Source organism: Vitis riparia, chromosome 3, assembly GCF_004353265.1.
Source record: "Vitis riparia cultivar Riparia Gloire de Montpellier isolate 1030 chromosome 3, EGFV_Vit.rip_1.0, whole genome shotgun sequence".
Taxonomy (NCBI): Eukaryota; Viridiplantae; Streptophyta; class Magnoliopsida; order Vitales; family Vitaceae; genus Vitis; species Vitis riparia.
The window spans coordinates 10,246,030-10,268,468 of NC_048433.1; the positions used below are offsets into that span (position 1 = coordinate 10,246,030).

Consider the following 22,439-nt stretch of genomic DNA (forward strand, 5'->3'; position numbering starts at 1 on the left):
TTGAATCTGAATGAGAATGGTGAGGCGAGCAAGAGAAACCATGCAGATTGTGCTAAAGTCGTCGATGATGCCGCCGACCAGAAGCTAATATACCATCTCGATTTGCGACTGCTGCTACGGAAACTTCCATGTAATGCCATCATGGACCTCATTATATGATGTGAAGAAATCCTTGGTCAGTGGGGTCCATAAAGGCGTGATCCAGGTACAGCTGGAACATTGAAGCTGTTGATGCAGAAATGCCAAACGCAAATGCGAAAACACCGGTCTTGATCGGCTGTACAATGTCATAAATAGCCACTACCGCACCGAGGAAGTAAGATGAAGGACATGACGTCCTTGGCGGGGTTCTTTCAAACCCAACTAGAAACATTCAACAGAGAAAAGAGAACCATTCTGATGATGAGTCTATCCTTGGATCCTGTAGCTTTCATCTTCACCATTGATTCAGTATTGACATCAATGCAGGGGAGTATGTCTTCATTGAAAAACTGTGAGGAATTCAGAGCATAGATAAATGGTGAAGAGCTTTGAGCCTACATGCCCTCCATTTTATCTTTCAACCATTTCATCCCCCAGTTTTAAAACAGATCATGATCCTGGGTCCAGAACAGAATTTCCAACCACTATTGAACCAGTTCCAGTGGGAATATCCATAAGAAGAGGATTCTCAACTTGTTCAACCACAATGCATTCTTCTAAGGTCCCCTGATTGTATCTCAACAGCTCCATAACTCAGTCCAGAAGCATACAATGGCTCTTAGTTTAGAGCATGATCTTCCATCTTTCAGAATCGGTTTCTGTATGAACATCCATAACAAGAGCATCATCAACCTTGTCGACTTTAACCGCTGTAGGAAGTTTAATTTAGATCTCTGTCAACCCATCTGCATTAACTTGTTTTCTGCTCCAACCTCACTTGCAGAGATGCCACGAGTAGTTCCCAGAGCCAGACTCATCAAACCAAACCAAGTCACGCCACTCTCATGTCCCATTCAATTAAGAACAGTGGAAAACATGAAAGGAGCATTTATAAAAAACAGAGTATAAAGATAGAAAATTAATGAGTGAAACCCTATTTCATTGTTTCATCCACGGGCTTGCAAAAGGGTAGAGAGGTTATGGGTTCGTACAAAACAGGGGAGTAAATTCTGAGATATCTCACAATGAAGCTAAAAACAAATTCAAGTTGCTCTTCAGAGCCAAGAAGAAGAGAATGATAAAACAATGACAACAAATCCATAATTATTCCAGAGATCAGTGAAAACTAAACATACAATCTGATGCTCATACCCAAAACAAGCAATAATATCTAGAAACAAGATGGAGAAGAGAATGAAAAGGGTTCATACCTGAAAAGCTTCCTCTATAGATATAGAATATCCCTTCTCTCTAGCACACCTCTGACTTTTCTCTCAAGCTCCTAAGCATCCCCCTCCTCAGGCGAAACTATACCCTCCAAATATCACCAGCCAACACCAAAAAAACATCCTCTCCCCACAACAAATCAATGTTCTCCTCTATAGATAACCAGAAAATGCATCCCCCCCCCCCCTTCTCTCGTCTTGCTCTCTAGAAATCCTTCGTTTCCTCCAACTCTTTAGCTCCAGGATCTCTCTCTGCTACTCCTCTCAAGAATCTCTCCCTCACAGCTAAACGAATACCTTCGCTCTGAAACTCTCAAGACCTCCTCTCTCTTTAGTCTCTCCTCCGTTTTCTCTCCTTTTCTTTTCCTTCCAACCCCCTCCTAAAATATCACCCAACGGCAGCCTAGACCCCCTGCACCTCTCTGCAGCTGCCAGCTAAAAATGTCCCCCCTCAAAAAATATCTTCCGACGGCCAGGAAAGAGAGAGACCAAGCAGCTAGCCACCCCGCTCCTCTAACCGTCTGCAGCTTTTTACAGATTCCTCGGACACGTGTCGACCTCTCATTGGTCCTCCAAACCACTAATCTGATTCATCAACAACCAACCATGCATGGACACGTGGCTCCTTGAGATCATGACACTTGGCAAAATTGGGCTGCACAAAATACATGAAAGTGAGGTCCCCAAAATGGGGGTCTACAGGGATATAGTAAGAGATAGAAAACAAAATATCATTATATTTTATTTTTTTATATTATTAATTTTGCAAAAACCTAAAATTGGATTTGTAGTTAAAAAAAAAAGTGTAAATATATTATAAAATAAATAGATAGATATACAACTCATGCCATGATCTATACCATGATGCATGATACATGTCATATATAGTTGATGCCATGACCTGTACCATGATGCATGATGCGTGCCATGACAGATGCCATGACTTGTTCCTAAGTTGATGCCAAGACACATGATTCATACTTGACTTATGTCATGCTTGATGTCATAACATATACCACGACCCATGACATGAAACATGACACAATCCATTCTCATGACACATGCTGTGTGTCATTCCCGATACCATGACATGTGCCAAAACATATATCATGACTCATGCTATCAAATCCTACTAGAAATAGTATTTTAAGGTATAGATATACTATCAATTGGGATATCTATATATATTCTATCTTATTTAACCAATTAAACGTTGCCTAAATAAATTTTCTAAGAGTTGTAGAAGATTAATTGAGGGCGATCAATCCTCTTTGCTTGACCTAGTTGGATTTGATCATTGCATCATAGTTCGTCTTTCTACAAAAGGGTTATTTTAGATGGTATCGGAAGTGTTGGTGTAAAGAAACATATATCCTTCCTTTTTCATTTTCTCTTTATTTATATATGTCAAGAAAATTATCTGTTTTTTTTTTTTTTTTGCTTTAAAGTCACATGCACAAACATAAAGTTACACTTCCGTGGGATTTTGACAAAAAAATTATTTTTATTAAATACTTATTAAAATATGATGACTCTAAAACTATTTTCAAATCCATAATACTTTTAGAATACCAATTCAATGTTATCTTTTGAAGGAAAAACTTTATTTTTAAGTATTAAAATTGTCATTTGAATACATTTTAAGTATTCAAAATCATCACTTATAGTTTACAGAGTTAATAACCATCTTTGTATCCACTGGTGGAGCAAGTGAGGGCCCGGGGGCACATACACCCCCCTCCGGTCAAATTTTCCCTCCCAAAGAAATTATATATATTTCCCAAAAAAATCATATATATAATTAAAGGTTTTTTCAAATAATAAAAAATAAAATGGAGACTTTGTAATCCAAAAAAAATATTTTTAATTTTGAAAATTTAAAATTTAATTTAATTTAATTTTTATCATTCATACAACATATTTATTTTTCATTCTTTCATCATATATAAAATTTAAATTTTATTATAAATTTTCTAATAATATTAATTTTTTGGGTAATTTTGCATGGCATTTTATTAAATACTTAATCCCCATTTGGTAATTTTTTTAAAAATACTTTTTTCGTTCTTTAAAACAAAAAAATAGAAAAACATATTTGACAATAAAAAAACAAGGTGTTTCAAATAATATCGTTTAGTTATTTTGCCTTATTTTCATTTGTTTTTTTAGTATTGTTTTAAAAAATAACTATATAAATATGCCTAATGATTAAAAATAAATTATTATATATAAAAACTATTTTTAAAACATATTTAAAAACATAAAAAAAACAAGTTAAAAATATTTTAGAATTTTAAAAAAATTAATTTGTTCTACAAAATTTAACAAAACAATTTTCAAAAACTGTTTTTGAAAACATTTTCTAAAAAAGGCTTTACTTATTTATAAAAGAATTAAATTTATCAGGAAAATTATTAAATTCCTTAAAACAATCTTTTTTCTTTTACTACAAGAACTAATAAAATTATTGAATTTCTAATTTTTTTTAAAAAAATTCCTTTAAACTATTATTACTATTATTAATTTTATAAAATTTAATGTTTGGTTCCCGAAAAATATTATAAAAAAAATATGCAAAGGAAAATGATTTTTTCATATTTGGTTTTCCTATGAAAAATATAAAAGAAAATCAAATATAATTAAAATTAATTAAAAACTTATCTATTTTTAAATTATTGAATCTTTATATTGATGAGTTAAAATAAATAAAATGAGTTTGACAAAAAAAAAAAATTTAAATATATATATAAATTATTAAATATATTTTAAAATTAGACTTGTTAACATAATATTATTATAAAATAATATATAATGCAACTTAATAATAAATGTATACTTATAAAATTAATTTTTTTTATTGATATAGAGGATATTATTATTAAATATGACAAATTATATATCTATATATCTATATATCTATATATATATATATATATATCATTTTTTTAGAAAAAAAAAACTTTAAAATATCTATTTTTATTTCTTATATAATTTTTAGAGTTTTTCCTAATATTTTCAGAATTTTCATTAATTTTTACATCATTTATATTTTATGTCAAAATATTCGTTGATATATCCTCATATATCCATAAAATCAAGTTACCGACATATCCGTCAAAACTGATATTTTCATTCTTAGTAAGGATCACTCGCTATTTACATTGGCGATAATATGGTAAACCAATTGGTGTGTATGGTTCTTAACATGACTTTCAAGCATCACTCCCTACGTAAATCCACATTCTATTGCATGATTAAATGAAATCATTGTTCATAATGCAATTATAATTGATCTAAGTTCATGTTTGAGTAACGGGATATAGTAAGAGATAGAAAAAAAATATTATTATATTTTATTTTTTTTATATTATTAATTTTGCAAATACCTAAAATTGGATTTGTAGTTAAAAAAAATATGTGTAAATATATTATAAAACAAATAGATAGATATACAACTCATGCCATGATCTATACCATGATGCATGATACATGTCATATATAGTTGATGCCATGACCTGTACCATGATGCGTGATACATGCCATGACAGATGCCATGACTTGTGCCAAAGTTGATGCCAAGACACATGATTCATACTTGACTTATGTCATGCTTGATGTCATAATGTATAACACGACCCATGACATGAAACATGACACGATCCATTCTCATGTCACATGATGTGTGTCATGCCCGATACCATGACATGTGCCAAAACATATACTCATGCTATCATATCCTACTAGAAATAGTATTTTAATGTAACACATCCAACCATATAGATATTGTCCGTTTTGGACCCAAAGGGGTCCTCATGGCTTTAAAACACATCTACTTGGTTAAAAGGAGCCTTTACATATATAACGTCAGGAACTTTCTCCTCTATCCGATGTGGGACATCACAAACAACCCCCCCCATGCAGACACAATGTCCTCGTTGTGTCCCATGGGATTGCGGGGCCAAACAAACGAACACCCAAACAAACCCCACACCGAGGTCAGGGATCGGCTCTGATACCATTTGTAACTACCCGCACCCAACCATGTAGATATTGTCCGCTTTGGACCCAAAGGGGTCCTCATGGCTTTAAAAGGTGTCTACTTGGTTAAGAGAAGCCTTTACATATATAACATCAAGAACTTTCTCCCCTATCCGATGGGGGACATCACATTTAAGATATAGATATCCTATCAATTGGGATATGATATCTTATTATATATATATATATATATATATATATATATATATATATTATCTAACACGACCCATGACATGGAACATGACACGATCCATTCTCATGACACATGATGTGTGTCATGCCCGATACCATGACATGTGCCAAAACATATATCATGACTCATGCTATCATATCCTACTAGAAATAGTATTTTAATGTAACGCATCCAACCATGTAGATATTGTCCGCTTTGGACCCATAGGGGTCCTCACGGCTTTAAAACACATTTACTTGGTTAAGAGGAGTCTCTACATATATAGCGTCAGGAACTTTCTCCCCTATCCGATGTGGGACATCACAAACACCCCCCCTCCCCATGCAAACACAACGTCCTCGTTGTGTCCCATGGGATTGAGGGATCAAATAGACAAACACCTCTTACGGAGCCAAACAAACCCCCACACAGGGGTCGGGAATCAGCTCTGATACCATTTGTAACGACCCGTATCTAACCATGTAGATATTGTCCGCTTTGGACCCAAAGGGGTCCTCACGACTTTAAAAGGCGTTTACTTGGTTAAGAGGAGTTTCTATATATATAGCGCTAAGAACTTTCTTTCCTATCCCATGTGGGACATCACATTTAAGATATAGATATCCTATCAATTGAGATATGATATATTACTATATATATATTCTATCTTATCTAACCAATTAAACGTAGCCTAAATAAATTTTATAAGAGTTGTAGGAGATTAATTGAGGGTGATCAATCCTCTTTGCTTGACGTAGTTAGATTTGATCATTGCATCATAATTCTTCTTTCTACAAAAGGGTTATTTTAGATGGTATCAGCAGTGTTAGTGTAAAGAAACATATGTCCCACTTTTTTCCTTTTCTCTTTATTTATATATATCAAGAAAATTATCTTTTTTTTTTTTTTTTGCTTTAAAGTCACATGCACAAACATAAAGTTACACTTCCGTGGGATTTTGACAAAAATATTATTTTTATTAAATATTTATTAAAATATGATGACTCTAAAACTATGTTCAAATCTAAAATACTTTTTAAAATACCAATTCAATGTTATCTTTTGAAGAAAAAACTTTATTTTTAAGTATTAAAATTGTCATTTGAATACATTTTAAGTATTCAAAATCGTCACTTATAGTTTACAGATTTAATAACCATCTTTGTATCCATTGGCGGAGCAAGTGAGGGCCTGAGGGCACATGCTCCCTCGTCAAATTTTCCCTCCCAAAGAAATTATACATATTTCCCAAAAAAAAATCATTTATATAATTAAAGGTTTTTTCAAATAATAAAAAATAAAATGGAGACTTTGTAATCCAAAAAAGATATTTTTAATTTTGAAATTTTAAAATTTAATTTAATTTTTATCATTCATACAACATTTTATTTATTTTTCATTCTTTCATCATATATAAAATTTAAATTTTGTTATAAATTTTCTAATAATATTAATTTTTTGGGTAATTGTGCATGACATTTTATTAAATATTTAATCCCATTTGGTAATATTTAAAAAAAAAATACTTTTTCGTTCTTTAAAACAAAAAAATAGAAAAACATATTTGACAATAAAAAAAATAAGATGTTTCAAATCATATCTTTTAGTTATTTTACGTTATTTTTATTTGTTTTTTTAGTATTATTTTAAAAAATAACTATATAAATTAACAATAAATTATTATATATAAAAACTATTTTTAAAACATATTTAAAAACATAAAAAAAAACAAGTTAAAAATATTTTAGAATTTAAAAAAAATTAATTTGTTCTACAAAATTTAACAAAACAATTTTCAAAAACTGTTTTTGAAAACATTTTCTAAAAAAGCTTTACTTATTTATAAAAGAATTAAATTTATCAGGAAAATTATTAAATTCCTTAAAACAATCTTTTTTTTCTTTTACTACAAGAACTAATAAAATTATTGAATTTCTATTTTTTTTTTAAAAATTCCTTTAAACTATTATTACTATTATTAATATTATAAAATTTAATGTTTGATTCCTTGAAAAATTCTATTAAAAAAAAATGTGCAAAGAAAAATGATTTTTTTATATTTAGTTTTCTTATGAAAAATATTAAAGAAAATCAAATATAATTAAAATTAGTTAAAAACTTATCTATTTTTAAATTATTTAATCTTTATATTGATGAATTAAAATAAATAAAATGAGTTTGAAAAAAAAACTATTTTTTTTAAATATATATATAAATTATTAAAGTTCAAAGCATAAATCATTTTTAAAATAATAGTCTTTTTTGTTGGGAATTTATCTTTACGTATACCCCAACCTTGGCGCCAAATAACCGGATAAGAAAGAGGGAAAGTCATATATCAGCATTGATCGGATCCAGATGTCTGCCACGCGCTTTAAGCTAGCGTGGGATAGATAGTCGAACTTCGAAGGCGGTGGGTGGTACAATGCAAATTGCCAGAGAGCCAACAACGGATTTAAAATTTAAAAATTAATAAAACGGCACAAGGTAGTTGGGGCATTAATTATATGCTAACTTGCGCGGGGCGCGTACAGCCACGCGGAATGATCTTGGAAATTTTACGGATTATATAGAAACTTTGTTGTGGTATCAGGTATGCCAGCACTAAATTTAAAATTAAAGAAATAAAGTGAACGTAAATGTTTTTTTTTTGTTTTTAAATTTAAAGATTATTTGCTATTTTTTCAAAAAATAAATAAATTTAAAAGGTAGTAAAATTGATTCTCATTTAGTTCTTGAAAAGCTTGAGCAAAAGAAAATAAAAGAAAAAAAATATAAAAATTTAAAATTATGTATGAAAAAATAAGGAAAAAAATTGAAAATGTATGGCCCGATTGGTAACTATTTTTTAAAATAATTTTCTATAACAAAAAAATCAAGAAAATATATTAGACAACCATAAAAAAAAAAAAATATATCTTATTTAGTAATTATTTTTGAAAATAGTTTTTAAGAATAATTTTGAAAAACTGTTTTTTTTTTATGTTTTGTAAAATAAAAATATGTTTTGAAAGATAAAATATTTTTAACTTGTTTTTAATATTTTTAAATATGTTTAAAAATATTTTTATATCTAGTATTTTATTTTTTAAAACAATCATTCAAGACTATAGAAAATAATTTTTGGTTATTAAACTTATTTTCTTGTTTTTTTATTCTAAAAAATAAAAAATGATGTCAAAAACCATTGTCAAATAAACCTTAAGTTTTCACAAAACATCATTTAATTATTTAAGTTGTTTTCAGGACTATTTTAAAAAATAATTATATAACTATAAAAAATAATTAAAAATAAAACACTGTATATAAATTTTAATTTTAAAACATATTTAAAAAACATAAAAAAATATGTTAAAAATATTTTACGTTCTCAAACATTATTTTATAAAATTATTAAATAGCAATTTAACATTTGTTTTATCACATGGGTTTTGAAAACAATTATCAAATAATATCATAATCACACCTAATGCTTGAACAAAAGAACATAAAAAGGATAAAATAGAAAAAAAAGAAAAAAAATATAAATCTTTTAAATTATGGGGAAAGAAATAAATTGAAAAATATTATTCTCACTGTTTTTTTTAATATCATAAATAATATTTCTAAAAAAGGAAGGTTGAAAATAGTTTGTAATTTTGGAAGGTTTAGAAAGAGAATGTGTTGATTCCTACTGGTTTGCAGGCGTTGATTTCGACGGCAATTCCATGTAGAGGGGGCCGTATCCATACACTGCGCACCCTCTGCGCACTTTAGCATTTCTAGGAACGGCAGAGCAGAATCAGCCAACAGGCAATAGCTATCAAAATTTCTTCCTTAATTTCAACGATTGTCTGTCAGCAGATACCCACTTCCGATCCTGTACAGAGATCATTGAAAACCATTTCCCAGTATCCTCTTCATCAAAACGCTTGTCACAAGAGAGGTTTGTTGACTAAATTTTCACTCTCTGACTCTCATTTTGTTCATTTCGCAATTTCAGTGGTTCTGATAATCGGTTTTTGTCATATGGTGCATTTGCAGTGGGAAAAAAAATTTGTGGTGAAGATGGGGAAGAAGAGGATAATGCTACCAGTGGAGGAAGTGGACATATCTGCGGTGAAATATGAGAATGAAGTCATCAAAGGTTATGATTTGTTTTTGGGCAGATTCTGGGGATTTTCTCAGTGCTATTTACTTTTCACTAGTTAATTCATTGAAGTTGATTCTGGGTTTTGGTTTGACAGCTCCACATTTGACTGGGTTCTTGTTGAAGTTGTTTGTTAAGATAATTGAAGCTCCATTGCTTGGTTCTTTGATCGTATATTTGGTGAAGAAGGAGAATAGGATGGTTGAGGTGTGTTGTGTGGATGTTCTGTGGGTTTTTTTTTTTTTTTTTTTGCATTTTTTGGTGTTGATTGTGAGGGGACTGATAATGTTTGTGTTTTCTACAGTTGTTGCGGAACACTGTGATTCCAGAGGCACCCATGTTTAAACCTGAGTTTCCTCCACAAGGTCCCTTTTTCTTTTTTAATTTTAATTTTATACTTGGAGTTTCAATTTGAATTCCTGATCGGGTTACTCAGTTTTCTCTTGTTATCCTTGTTGGGCTTGGAGAGAAAATCAAACGGTAAATTCTTCTATATGATTGGGAAAAGGACTCTGTGTAACGTGTTTTAAGCATTTTAGTTTCTTTAGTCTCGATTTTTCTGAGGGAAAGGAATGGAAAATGCTGAAATTTCTCAAGTACAAAGTCATTTCTTAATGCTTTTCAGGATTTTACCCTCCCTCCCCTTGTTCTTTTGAGATTCAAATGGAACCCAATTTATTAATTTGGAAGTAAGTTATGGGACTTCTTTTTTTTTTTTTTTTCCTCCTTTTTCCCTTCCCTTATCATTTTTGGCTTCTAATATTATCTGACCTTTTCAAGGTGATATATTGAAAGACTAGACTAGCATTTTGATCCAAAAAGACAAACCATTTATAAAGCTTAATAAGAAAGGGGAATTCCTTGCTAGACTGGAAGTTGCTTTTTTGAAATGCTATGTGAATTTTGTTTGTAACTCATACATAAATAGAATGGATGGCTGTTTTATTGGCTTTATGATGCTTTCAGTGGCATGCAGTTGAAGGGGCTTTATCCCCTGAATTTCTAGGGAGTTATGCTGCAATCAAATAATGAACTTTGACTTTCAAACTGGTATTATAACAAGTGTATGAATGGATGATCTTGCCCATATGTATTAGGTCCTTCAGTTTATTCATTTGTTACTTGAATAAGTTGACCTCCCTTCTTTGGTGGGTGAAGGACTGAGAAGACAAGCTTTTTTAGCTTCTTTCATCTGCAGAAATGAATGCCTAGTCCTTATGTTTGCATATATTATTTCTTTTGAATCTCTAATCAGTTAAATGAGCCACTATTATACTTATCTAGGTTAGAAAATCTTCTAAGAAGATATGCCTAATAGGACTGTTACGTGCAGCAATATAAGTGTGAGGAAAGAAGGGGATGAAGTAATCTTAGAGAAATTTGAAATCAGGGACAGGATTGTGGAACTGTGTCAAACGTATTGCTTAAACTTGTGTTTATAAAAAATGTTCCCTTTATATATGAAATTGACCCATTTATTTGGATTTTCAAATTTAGAACCTGAACCTGGTGTAATCATCATGGAAGAAGATGGAAAGCCAGAAGACCGAGTTGAATCAGCCTTGAAGTGTCTTCCACATTATGATCCTGCTAGTCTCTGGAATGCTGATTCATCTCCATTCCGATACTGGAAGATACGTGATTATGCACATGCTTATCGGTCTAGGCTTGCAACCCCTTCTATGGTAAGTGTTGCTAATGGTTGCTAGGCTTTCTGCTTCATCTTAATCAAATTAGAAAGGAAGAATACCAATTTCAGTTTATAGGTTGCAGAGCACTTCATCTCAGTTATGGAAGAGTTCAGAAATAAGAAGCCCCCAGCACCATTATTGGTTTCTTTTGATGCTGAGGACCTAAGAAAGCAAGCTGCAGCTTCTACACAAAGGTTTCAGGAAGGTATTGCTGAATTGTATGTAGATATTTACATTAATGCTGTTATTTCAAGCTCACTAAGTGTAAGGAATTACTTTACATCTGAACAGAGCTATCATGTATGATTATATTAACTGCAGATGGGTTAAGACTCTGAAACTCACCTAAAGCACATATGGGCATTGGTTTTGCAGGAAATCCCTTATCTATCTTGGACGGTATTTTTGTGGCAATCAAGGATGATATAGATTGCTTACCTCATCCTTCTAAGGGTAAAATTATTGTGAATGTTTTCCTAATTTTCTAATTAAACTCTCTTTAGGACTTGGCCAATTTAGCTCAGCAATCTATGACAACAGGTGCAACAATATGGATGCACGAGGTTCGTCCTGTTGAAAAGGATGCAGTTAGCGTTTCAAGACTGCGTAGCTGTGGTGTTATTTTTGTGGGGAAGGCAAATATGCATGAGTTGGGCCTGGGAACCAGTGGAAATAATCCAAATTATGGGTAAATGTTTCTTTAGGAGCTAACTGACATTAAAACAAGCATGTATATCAGTTTTTAATATGGATACCAGGTTTGACACCAAAACCATCAGCTAAATTAGGAAATAGTACTTGCAGTTACCAGTAGTCAAGTGTCTGACAGACACTAAGAGGAGAAAAAACTGGTGCTGCTATTAATTGCTGAGCAATGGTCTGTTGTCTTTGTGTTCAAAATATTTTATTAGGTTCACAGTTCTGGTTTTAAGGCTTTCAAATGCATTGAGAGGTGATCTGTTGGGCACTATGTCATCCTATTCATTTCTTTATTACTGGTATGAGCCACATAATTATTAAATTATATTTTTGAAACATAAAAGATGAATTATGGAGTAAAAGAGGCAAAATATTTCCTTCTGGTCTTAGCATCTACACATTGATTGGGCTCGCAACCTGAACTTTTTATTATTTTTATTTTTGGTTTGCTTTTTTATTGTGATCAAATAAATACGTAGGTAATAACTATATTACGTGTTGGATCTAGACACCAATATATGTTTGTTATGGGATCAGATTTTGCAGCATGGGTTTCTTTGTCAAGATTTTGATAGATCAGTTTTTTTCGAACCATTCTGTGTGGTTATCATCATTCCCTATACCTCCACCCAGTTTTTTTTTTTTTTTTTTTAAAATTGTCTTCCTTGATTGATTCAAAATGTTGATCAATGTTCATAAATTGCTCCTTGTTGCAGAACAACAAGAAACCCCCATGCACCAGAAAGGTATACTGGTGGATCTTCCTCAGGCCCAGCAGCACTTGTAGCTTCCGGACTATGTTCAGCTGCACTGGGAACTGATGGTGGAGGTTGTATATATAAAACATGTTAGACCTATAATTGTCTTTCTTTTGTTCCAAGATGCCATCTAAATCTCTTATTTATTACTCATGCCAAAAGACAGGTTCAGTTCGTATTCCTTCTTCACTTTGTGGTGTAGTGGGCTTGAAAACAACATATGGACGGACTTCTATGATAGGGTAAAATATTGAACCACAGGTCCTAGCATCAATGTACATTGTGGTGTATCTGGAGGAAGTGTAATGGGAGATTTTGAGAATGCCTACCTTGCTTTTTTTATCTTCAAAGATGTTAACTTTAAAAATTCCTTGTCTCTTGCAAAGTCTCTTCAAGCTCCACAATCAACCTTTCCCCTTTTGGTTTCTTTAGTTCCCATCTGAATAACCCTTTTATAACAAAATACAGAGAGGATTATGATTTTGCCATGGTTATTATATGCAGTTCCCTTTATTATCAAATAATTTAATTTACTAAACTTAGGTCTAAAATTACGGTGGATTTATATATATATATATCTCTTTTTATGATCTTGGAGATTCCTATTTTTCCAGGTCAATATGTGATTCTGGGACTGTGGAAATTATAGGCCCCATTGCATCAACGGTTGAGGATGTCATGCTAGTGTAAGTGATACATCATTACTTGGATTACATTTTATTCTATCTTCCTCAATCATCATGTGGCTAAATTCTCACCTTCAGTTGCATACCTTAGAATGATAATTATTTTCATTATCTTTCTAACGTATATCCAGTTATGTTTTTTTATACATCATGAATTGGCTTAGCTATAGATAAAGTTTTTAGCACATTAATCAGAGTGAATTTTGTCGATCTTATGTATACATGGCATATCTTTTTAGCTATTATTCCTATTCTTTTGAGTTACTTAAAGTCATTATATTAAAATATGATTCAGGACTGTAAAACTTCCAGTACTGTAGAAGTTTCTCTTTGTTGGATAATAAGATGAGAGATCAAAGGAGACAAAAGAAAAGAAAAGAAGAAAAAAATAATCCTTAGCAATCACACAAAGGCTTCTAGGAAATCAAACCTTGCATTTCCCAAACAATCACACCTAGGATGAAGACAATAATACCTTCAAAGGAAGCATGATAGATGCTGAAATCCCTTATTAAAGTTCTGGTTCTTCTAGTTTTGAGACTTGAACCTCAAACCTCCCCAACCCTTTACCACTTGAGCTAGGCCCCAAGGGCAATGGATATCCTTATCTTTTACCCTATCTTAGCCCAAGGATCAGTTAGAGCTCTCTTGGCTTGGGATATCAAAGGAAAGAATGATTAATCTACCATATAAGTAGAATACTTTGAGGTGCTAATTTGTGCTACTCAGGTTTAATGTGTCATTGCTTGGCCCTGGTATTCTGATAGAAAATTGAGAGATGGCTTGCTCAGCTACAAGCTCCAACTGGTATCAGAATATGACTTTCCTCCTTACTAAGTCTACAAAATGGCTTTTATTGCTTGCTGAATTTAATATCACCGTCACATGTTTTCACCTCAAGCAATTGAAAGACTAGTGCTGACTGCTGAATAATATACTAGCTCAATTTTCGGGCAGCATGAATCCCTATTTGGTAACTCTTTGGTGAGTTCCTCAAATTGAGTATCATTGAAGCATTGGATGAGTAGTACCACAGAAACTTTTTGAAATAGAGACTTTTAGAAAACAGAATGTACAGAAGAATATAAACTTTATAGAACAAGAAACTTCCAACAAGGGAAACTTTCTATATTCTAAAAGGAAAACTTCCTATTTTCTAAGTAAGACCTAAATAGCCCACTACTAACTGTGACTCTGTAATTTTCTCTTCCTTGTTATGAATAAAACATAAGGGGCTTATCCTCTTTATATGGATTTGCTTGCCCATTTAAAGTTCAGTTCAGAAATTTAGGAAGCCAATAGGCAGGCCAAAAAGAAGCTACCGCCTTCATTGACTTTGTTGAGGACTTATGCTCCCTCCCTTGGGATTCCATTGATTCTTTTTCCTCTGTTTCCTTGTTTCGTACAATTCTTCTAGTTTGAAGGTTTTCTAGGTTCCCTTTATACAACACTGCTAGTCTCTTACAGAAGAAAGAAAAAAAGGGTTTAAGCTCTGTTTCTAGAGTTGTGTTTAATAGTTTTTGGACTTTTGGTGCATGAATAAAATTGTATTGGTGATGATGAACTTTATGTTTAACCTATAGTGATTATATCTAAGGCAAAAGAAAAATGAAAAGGGAGAAACTAAAGGAACTTGGTGATCATTACCCATTAGCAGACATTGACCTTATATTTCCTTGACTTGATCTGATATTGTTGCTTTCTTCAGGTATGCAGCCATCTTGGGCTCCTCTCCTGCTGATAGAATCTGTTCAAAACCGGTAATTTTTAATCTTATTGTGTCCAGAAATTACTCACATATACCTGTAACATTTAGATCAATAACTATTTATTTACTTTCTCTTGCTTTTAAGGGTTTGTTTTATTGATATAAAACCTTGAAATAAACTTGGGAGCTCAATCTGTTGTCAATTAAAAGATTAACTGTTTCCATCCAAAAATCTGACAACCTAAATGATAGTTAGGGACAGAAAATCTCCTCTAGTGTACCATACCAAACAGAAGTCTTTTACCATTCTGAACATTTGTAATCCTGGTGAAGTGCTTTGTATGTTTGGTTCAAGTAATTATTAATAATATAAGGCTCTTGATTTTCCCCATAAAGGTATTAAAACCATTTTGTGGCCGTCTTTTTATTTTTTACTTTTTAAGAATTATACAGGGAAAAGAACGGACAGACAAATAACTTATTACTATCTTATAATGGAGAAAGAATAACCTAGATTGCACAAAGACTGTGGCTGATCACTTTCCTTCTGTTGTTATGCTTTGTATTGGTGAGAAGAAAAAAGTTTTCTTTTCTAGTAGAAAACAAGAGATTTTTTATGCCTTTTGTCTTCAACATTACATTGCTTTGATGGTGAAAGAGTGAGAAGATTGCTCATCTTTTCTTTGTGTTTCAGCGATAAGGACAAAAGTGGAGACAAAATATATATTCATAATTATAAGTTAGTTTGCCAAGTGACTTGGCTGTAAGAAGATTTTTCCCAAAGCCTTTGCTGTGATATCATGAGAAAAGGATAACAACCAATAGTTTTTATTGAATCATATTTCATAAACTAGCTAATGACCTTTTGTATGGATAGTGACGTATTGTGCTGATGAAGGTGCCAATAAACAGTAAGTTGTCTTGCTATTTTTGGAAATGCAGAATCAGGAAGTAATCTCCTAAAATGAACTATAACATTAAATTGCAGTACAAGAAGATTTAAGTTTATTGACTATGTAATTCTTTAAAATGAAGTGTGGCACAATTTATTGTAGTTTTTGCCATGCATCTCAGATTTTTCAGAGACTTCAACAGCACCACTCTGCCCATTCTGTGATCATAGTGATAAAGTCCTCACTTATAACAATACTATCTTCTTTTTTCCTGATTTCATTTTAATTTGAATCCAACAGTTCTTTTTCATCCTAATCTGCGACACATGATTGATGGATATTCCACTGGTGGGATTTGTTTTACACTTACTATTACTAAAACCCATATAAAATTGTTATCATGTGTGGAATTCCTCTAAATGTCTAATTATTTCTTCACATCTGGTTGGAGTTATGCTAGTTAGAACCCATGCACTCTTATGTTCAGGTACATTTTGAAGGCTATTTCTTCTTCAGTATAACAAAGTACCCACATCCCATATAAATAGACTATCAATCAGTATTCTCTTTTTGATTAGGCACCTCCTTGTTTGCCAAATTTATCATCATCTGAAAGCTTGAATGTGATGGGAACACTGCGCCTGGGGAAGTACACACAGGTGATCACCCCATCCTTTCTTGGGATCAAAGTCAATATTCTCAGATCTCAAAGTTTATTCAATCAATCTATTACTTTTCTCCTGCAGTGGTTTAATGATGTATACTCAACTGATATCTCTGATAAGTGTGAGGATGTGCTCAATATGCTATCCAAAAACCATGGGTGCAAAGTAAGTCCATCATTGTTATCATGGTATTTCTTACTTTTCTCACTTCTCATGCTTCTGTTTTTAGAAATTTTGATTTCAGGATTAATTTTTCCATATAATGGTTCAAGGTAACAGAGATTATAATACCAGAACTGAACGAGATGCGCAATGCTCATATTGTTTCAATTGGCTCTGAATCAGTATCTTCATTAAATCCTCATTGTTATGATGGGTATGTTTCTCTGCCTTCGCACGAGGTGCTTTGTGAGATAGGTATAGAATTTGTTGCACCTGAATATCCTTCAAATGACCATGAGTGCTACATAATTAACACTGTTACCATTCTTAACTTAAAAAATCTTGTTATACTTTGCAAATAACATTGTTACCCTTCTTTTAACTTTTTAGTATTTGTATATAGCTAGGATTGATAGCTTCTTTCATTTCTTTCATTTCTTTTTGGGTGTAGGAAACTATCGAAAATGACCTTGGATACTCGCACTAATCTGGCACTATTTAGGACATTCGCTGCATCAGATTATGTTGCTGCCCAATGTCTGAGGTGAGGCAAAATATCATTAAATCAAGTCTGAATTTGATTTTGGGATATGTCTACATGTTCATATTTATTGAAGTTTGTCATGTTTATAGCTAAAGCTTCTGATATCTTATCAATAATTCTTTTTCATATTGAAACCAAATTTATAACCTAATTCAACTATACTAAAATAATTTTTGCCATATCAAAAATGTTTTTTTAACAAAAGTTACAATAGTATAGCGGCTTTAGGTGTCATCCACTAGAATGGCATATTTTCATCAATTAAGGCTTGAATGGGATGAAAAGAAATGAATATGATCAATTGAAAATAGATTGAAAATTCATGATAAAATGAAAATGGTGATGAGTTCAAATTGGGAAGAAAAATTCAGTATAAAACAATCAAATGCTGAAAGAAGATTAATATGAAAAAGCTCTTAGAGTTAGGATTCTCTAAAGAAAGTCTCTATGGTGAAAAGGTGTTGAGATTTCCTATTCATCTAGTTAGATTGAAAAAATAAATTCTCATCTAAACCGATTTTAGATGTCTTTAAGTCTAGATCAATTTTTTCTTCAAATTAGGGGATTTAATCCAAAGGATCAATTCAAACCATACATTCAATCCATCTTGGATCATCTTTCAATGATTCATACAATGCAACTATTCAATTTCATTGAATCTAGGTTTAGGAATTTAATGAATCTACTTAGTTTGCATTATAGTAGTCATTTAAGAAAATTTGAAGAGAAAAATTCTCAAAATTCAATCAATCAATCAATCAATTGGATCAACATATCTTGTCAAATCAAACTTTATTTCCCTAAAATCTAAATCACCATAGATCTCACCTCTAGATTCTCCTTCCTTCAAGAAGAATGATATCTAGTCAGTCATGATTGGATATTTAACCTCGCAAGACATGTTTGGCTAGTGAGTGAATGAACGAAAATGAAAAAAAAAAAAATTGTATTTGATCAAAAGATCCAAAAGTTCCAAATGAGAGTCTCAAACTCCTATTTACACCCCATGTCATCATCCTAAAGATCATCTAGAATCCTCCTTTAAAATCAAAGGCTACAATTTGAGTTATAATCAAATCTTGCATAAGAACTTCGAGTTTTGCATGGGTATGTGAAATTGATAAGTGACACATGAAATGAATTCCAAAAGCCTGTAGATTAACACTTTTCTGGTCATGTTCGCATGGGCATGCGAACTTGAATTTCTCCATGCGAAAATTGCATAAAAAGCAAAAGGCCATGCAAGATCTAAACTGGTTGGCAGGGCTATGTGAAACTTCATATAACATGTGAAATTTAGCCACAACAACTCTTTAGAAATGTACCCTTGCTGGTCCAATTGGCATGGGTATGCAAACTCGACTCTTCCATGTAAAAACTTTGTGCCAAAAGTTCCAAAATCACTCCTTAGCATACAAAATCTGCATACTTCTCTTCCATGGCCAAGTAACTATTCCTTAAAAGCTTAAATCTTCATAGCTAAACTCATCCTCATTCAAATGGAGCATTCATCTCATCCTTGTAAATTTCACAACTTAACCATATTCTCACATCATGGCAAACATAAGCCACCTTGAATTGGTGAATAAAACATTGTCATTTACAGCCCATTCATTGTCTTCTTTCCTTATCTTTATCGATTGCCAACTTGACTCCCATTCTTTTCATGAGCTTATCTCCCTTATTGTACAAATCATCATCAATTGTATCTTAAAATTCCTTCCACAACTCAAAAAAACCGTTAGTAGCATTGCAAGAGTGCAAGTATGCTAATTTAGTGTTTTAAGGCATAAATACTACTCAAAATATGTGAAACTCATGACAATTATTGTCTAAAATATGCTCTTTTTGAGTAGTAATCAATATCCCAAAAGAGATTTGATGCATTCTATGGTTTATACACTCCCAAATAAAACTTGCATGCATGACCCCCTCAGTATTGACAATGTCTCTGGAAGAGGCTATATGACTGGAATTTATTTAGTGTAAGATATGGATTTTTAATGCTAAGCACTTTTTTAATTTGCTTCAATTTATGCAGGAGAAGGCTAATGTACTACCACATGGAGATTTTCAAGAATGTTGATATCATAGTGACCCCAACAACTGGGTACGATTAGCTTAGTAATAGTGGAATTGTAGGTGTTGACCTACATATTAGTTTCTGTTCACTGCATTCTATGATTGGTTCCTCTTTAGTTATTTTTATTCTTTTTAATTGTATTTGGCAGTCATTGATTCCATTATCTTTATTGTTGTTATTATTATTATACTACAACTACTTCTGCTACTACTACTCCTTATTTAGAAGCAAGCTATCATGTCTTACTTAACTCCTTATTTACTAGGTATTATTACTTTATTAATTGTGCATTTGCATGGATAGAAGTATATTAGAATCTCTCGCTTGGGCACCTACTAACATGAGATAATGTTTTTTTTTTGCACAACAGTATGACGGCACCTATAATATCCCCTAGTGCTCTTAAATTTGGGGAATCAAATCTTCAGGTTGGAGGTCAGTTGTTTCCTTTTGCAGCTTGCACTTAGAGAGATATCTTCTCCTTTTATCTTGCCACAAGAAATTGCCTTTTACTTTACCTTTTAATAATGAAGATACATGAAGTGAAAATGATATACATCTAATTTGCATGACACTTCCTGTTTCCTGGAGATATATTGCCTTATCATTGGAAAGTAAGGGTTTTAGTTGTTTTATCCAGGGGAAAGTGCTTCTTGTTAAAGAACAAGGAATAAGAAAAAAGGATGTGTTTTTCTCTTCTTTCATTTTGTTCTTAATTAAATAGAAAATAATAATCTGAAGTAAAAATATTACATACTGAACCCTATAATAACCCTAACACTTAAATTACAATAATACCCCTACAAATTATTTTTAACAATCCCCCTCAAGTTGGAGGATAGAAATTTTCAATGCCTAACTTGGAATAAAAAGATCACTAACATAAGAAATAATCACATCACCTCAATATGTTTAATGCACTCATGAAACGTAGGATTACTTGGAATATATGTAGCAACTTGATTATCACAAGACATAACCATAAGCTTCTTAGTTTCAACACTGAGTTCTTTCATAAGGTTTTGTATCCACGTGAGCTCACAAGCAGCATGATTCTCTACTTTAGAACTAAATCTAACCATAACATCTTGCATTTTACTTTTCCATGTTACCAAATTACCTCCCACAAAAGTGCAATACTCATTAGTAGATCGTTTATTAGATAAAAAATCAGCTTAATGAGCATCTGAACAAGTGACAATGTCAACTTCAATTTTCTTATAGAAAATACTCATTCTACCTATTTCTTTAAAACATTCATGAGTACAACAAATTGGATCCTAGTACACTTGCTTAGGACACTCCATATATTGACTAACAATACTCACATCAAAGATAATATCAGGATGCGTCATGATCAAATATGTGAATTTTCCAACAAGACTTCTATGCCTTCTTATATCAGCAAAATCTACACTATCTACTCTAACTACGCATTAGGATCCATGGGTGTATTATATGTTTAAATCCTAATATACTAGTCTCATAAATCTTACACATTTCTCTAAGACAAAACCAATGGGGCAACATCTAACCAACTTAGATCTTTAATTTGAAAAGTATTTTTCAACTCTGTTTTCTCCTCTTCAATCTCATACGAATCATTACTAGATACAAGTATATCATCAACATAAATAATTAAAGCCTTCATTCCTAACCCATGCATTCTTTACAAAGATTGAGTCATTTGAGTTACATCTAGAAAAAACAAGAGAGATCAACACTCCACAATGTTTATCAAACCATGCTTAAGGGGATTGCTTCAATCTATATATGGCTTTCTTCAACCTACACACCTTCCTCAGCTTCCCCTATGCAAAAAACTTGGGTGGTTGCTTGATTAGCACTCAAAACTAGTGTTTTTCCATATATAAAAATAAGTTTTTGAATAATGTTTTTGAGTGCAAATCATTATCTTTTAGCTTAAATATGTGCTAAGCCCCAAATTGAGGACTAATGTTTACATCTAGTGAAGAATGCAATGAAAAAGAAGAATTTTGATATATAAAAGTGTATTTCGACACCACTTTGATACATGGGAGTAGAGTCAATCTGGATATAGTGAGTTTAGGGTGTTATCAAAATGAATTTCGATACTACACGATACACAATTTGATACCAGGATACATATCATTTCGATCCAATTTTGATACAAGAAATGCATTTCAATACCCATTTCAATACCCCAATGAGGTATTGAAATCACCAACCTCAACCTTACAGAGATCCAATGAGTTTAGGAGTTTATTGAAATGGATTTCAACACCATTTTGATACAAGAGATGAATTTCGATACCCATTTTGATACAGTGGTGGTATCTAAATTTTCCTATAGAAGCATTCCAAAGATACAAAAAGTTTGAAGGTTTATCGAAATGAATTTCAATACATTGTTGTTGAAAGAGAGAGAGAGAGAGAGAGAAAACCTTAATTCTCATTCATATAATTAACTTCTTACAATAGAGAAATATATATACAAGGCTAGGTTGAACTACCTGTCTCAACAGGCTTACCTCAACATACCTGTCTCATCAAGAAGATCAAGAACATACTTCCGTTGATTTACAAAGATACCTTCTTTGGACCTAGCAAACTCCACCCCAAGAAAGTATTTTAATGCCCCCAGGTCCTTAATCTCAAATTCCTCAGCAAGTTTCCCTTTCAGCTTCTCTAGTTCATTGCAATCATCCCCAGTTAACACAATATCATCAACATACACAATTAAGATGGCTACTTTACCTTTATTTGAATGTTTGTAGAACATCATGTGATCAGCTTGACTTTGAGTATATCCATAATGCTTTATTACTTTGCCAAAGCGCTCAAACCAAGCTCTAGGCGACT

The 22,439-nt window shown here is 32.1% G+C and overlaps 1 protein-coding gene across 1 annotated transcript in view; it reads left to right on the top strand.

Moving 5' to 3' along the window:
• Positions 1-9,215: 9,215 nt before the first annotated feature.
• LOC117911320 (fatty acid amide hydrolase) overlaps positions 9,216-22,439 on the top strand; it is a 30,718-nt gene continuing 17,494 nt past the window's right edge. The window contains exons 1-18 of the mRNA XM_034825640.1: positions 9,216-9,502; positions 9,601-9,703; positions 9,804-9,913; positions 10,011-10,071; positions 11,204-11,391; positions 11,473-11,602; positions 11,773-11,850; positions 11,938-12,085; positions 12,813-12,925; positions 13,021-13,096; positions 13,469-13,540; positions 15,249-15,300; positions 16,720-16,800; positions 16,888-16,971; positions 17,079-17,182; positions 17,420-17,512; positions 19,554-19,622; positions 19,966-20,030. Coding sequence (XP_034681531.1) covers positions 9,625-9,703; positions 9,804-9,913; positions 10,011-10,071; positions 11,204-11,391; positions 11,473-11,602; positions 11,773-11,850; positions 11,938-12,085; positions 12,813-12,925; positions 13,021-13,096; positions 13,469-13,540; positions 15,249-15,300; positions 16,720-16,800; positions 16,888-16,971; positions 17,079-17,182; positions 17,420-17,512; positions 19,554-19,622; positions 19,966-20,030 — 1,603 coding nt within the window. The 5' untranslated portion in view covers positions 9,216-9,502; positions 9,601-9,624. The remainder of the gene's footprint in view (positions 9,503-9,600; positions 9,704-9,803; positions 9,914-10,010; positions 10,072-11,203; positions 11,392-11,472; positions 11,603-11,772; positions 11,851-11,937; positions 12,086-12,812; positions 12,926-13,020; positions 13,097-13,468; positions 13,541-15,248; positions 15,301-16,719; positions 16,801-16,887; positions 16,972-17,078; positions 17,183-17,419; positions 17,513-19,553; positions 19,623-19,965; positions 20,031-22,439) is intronic.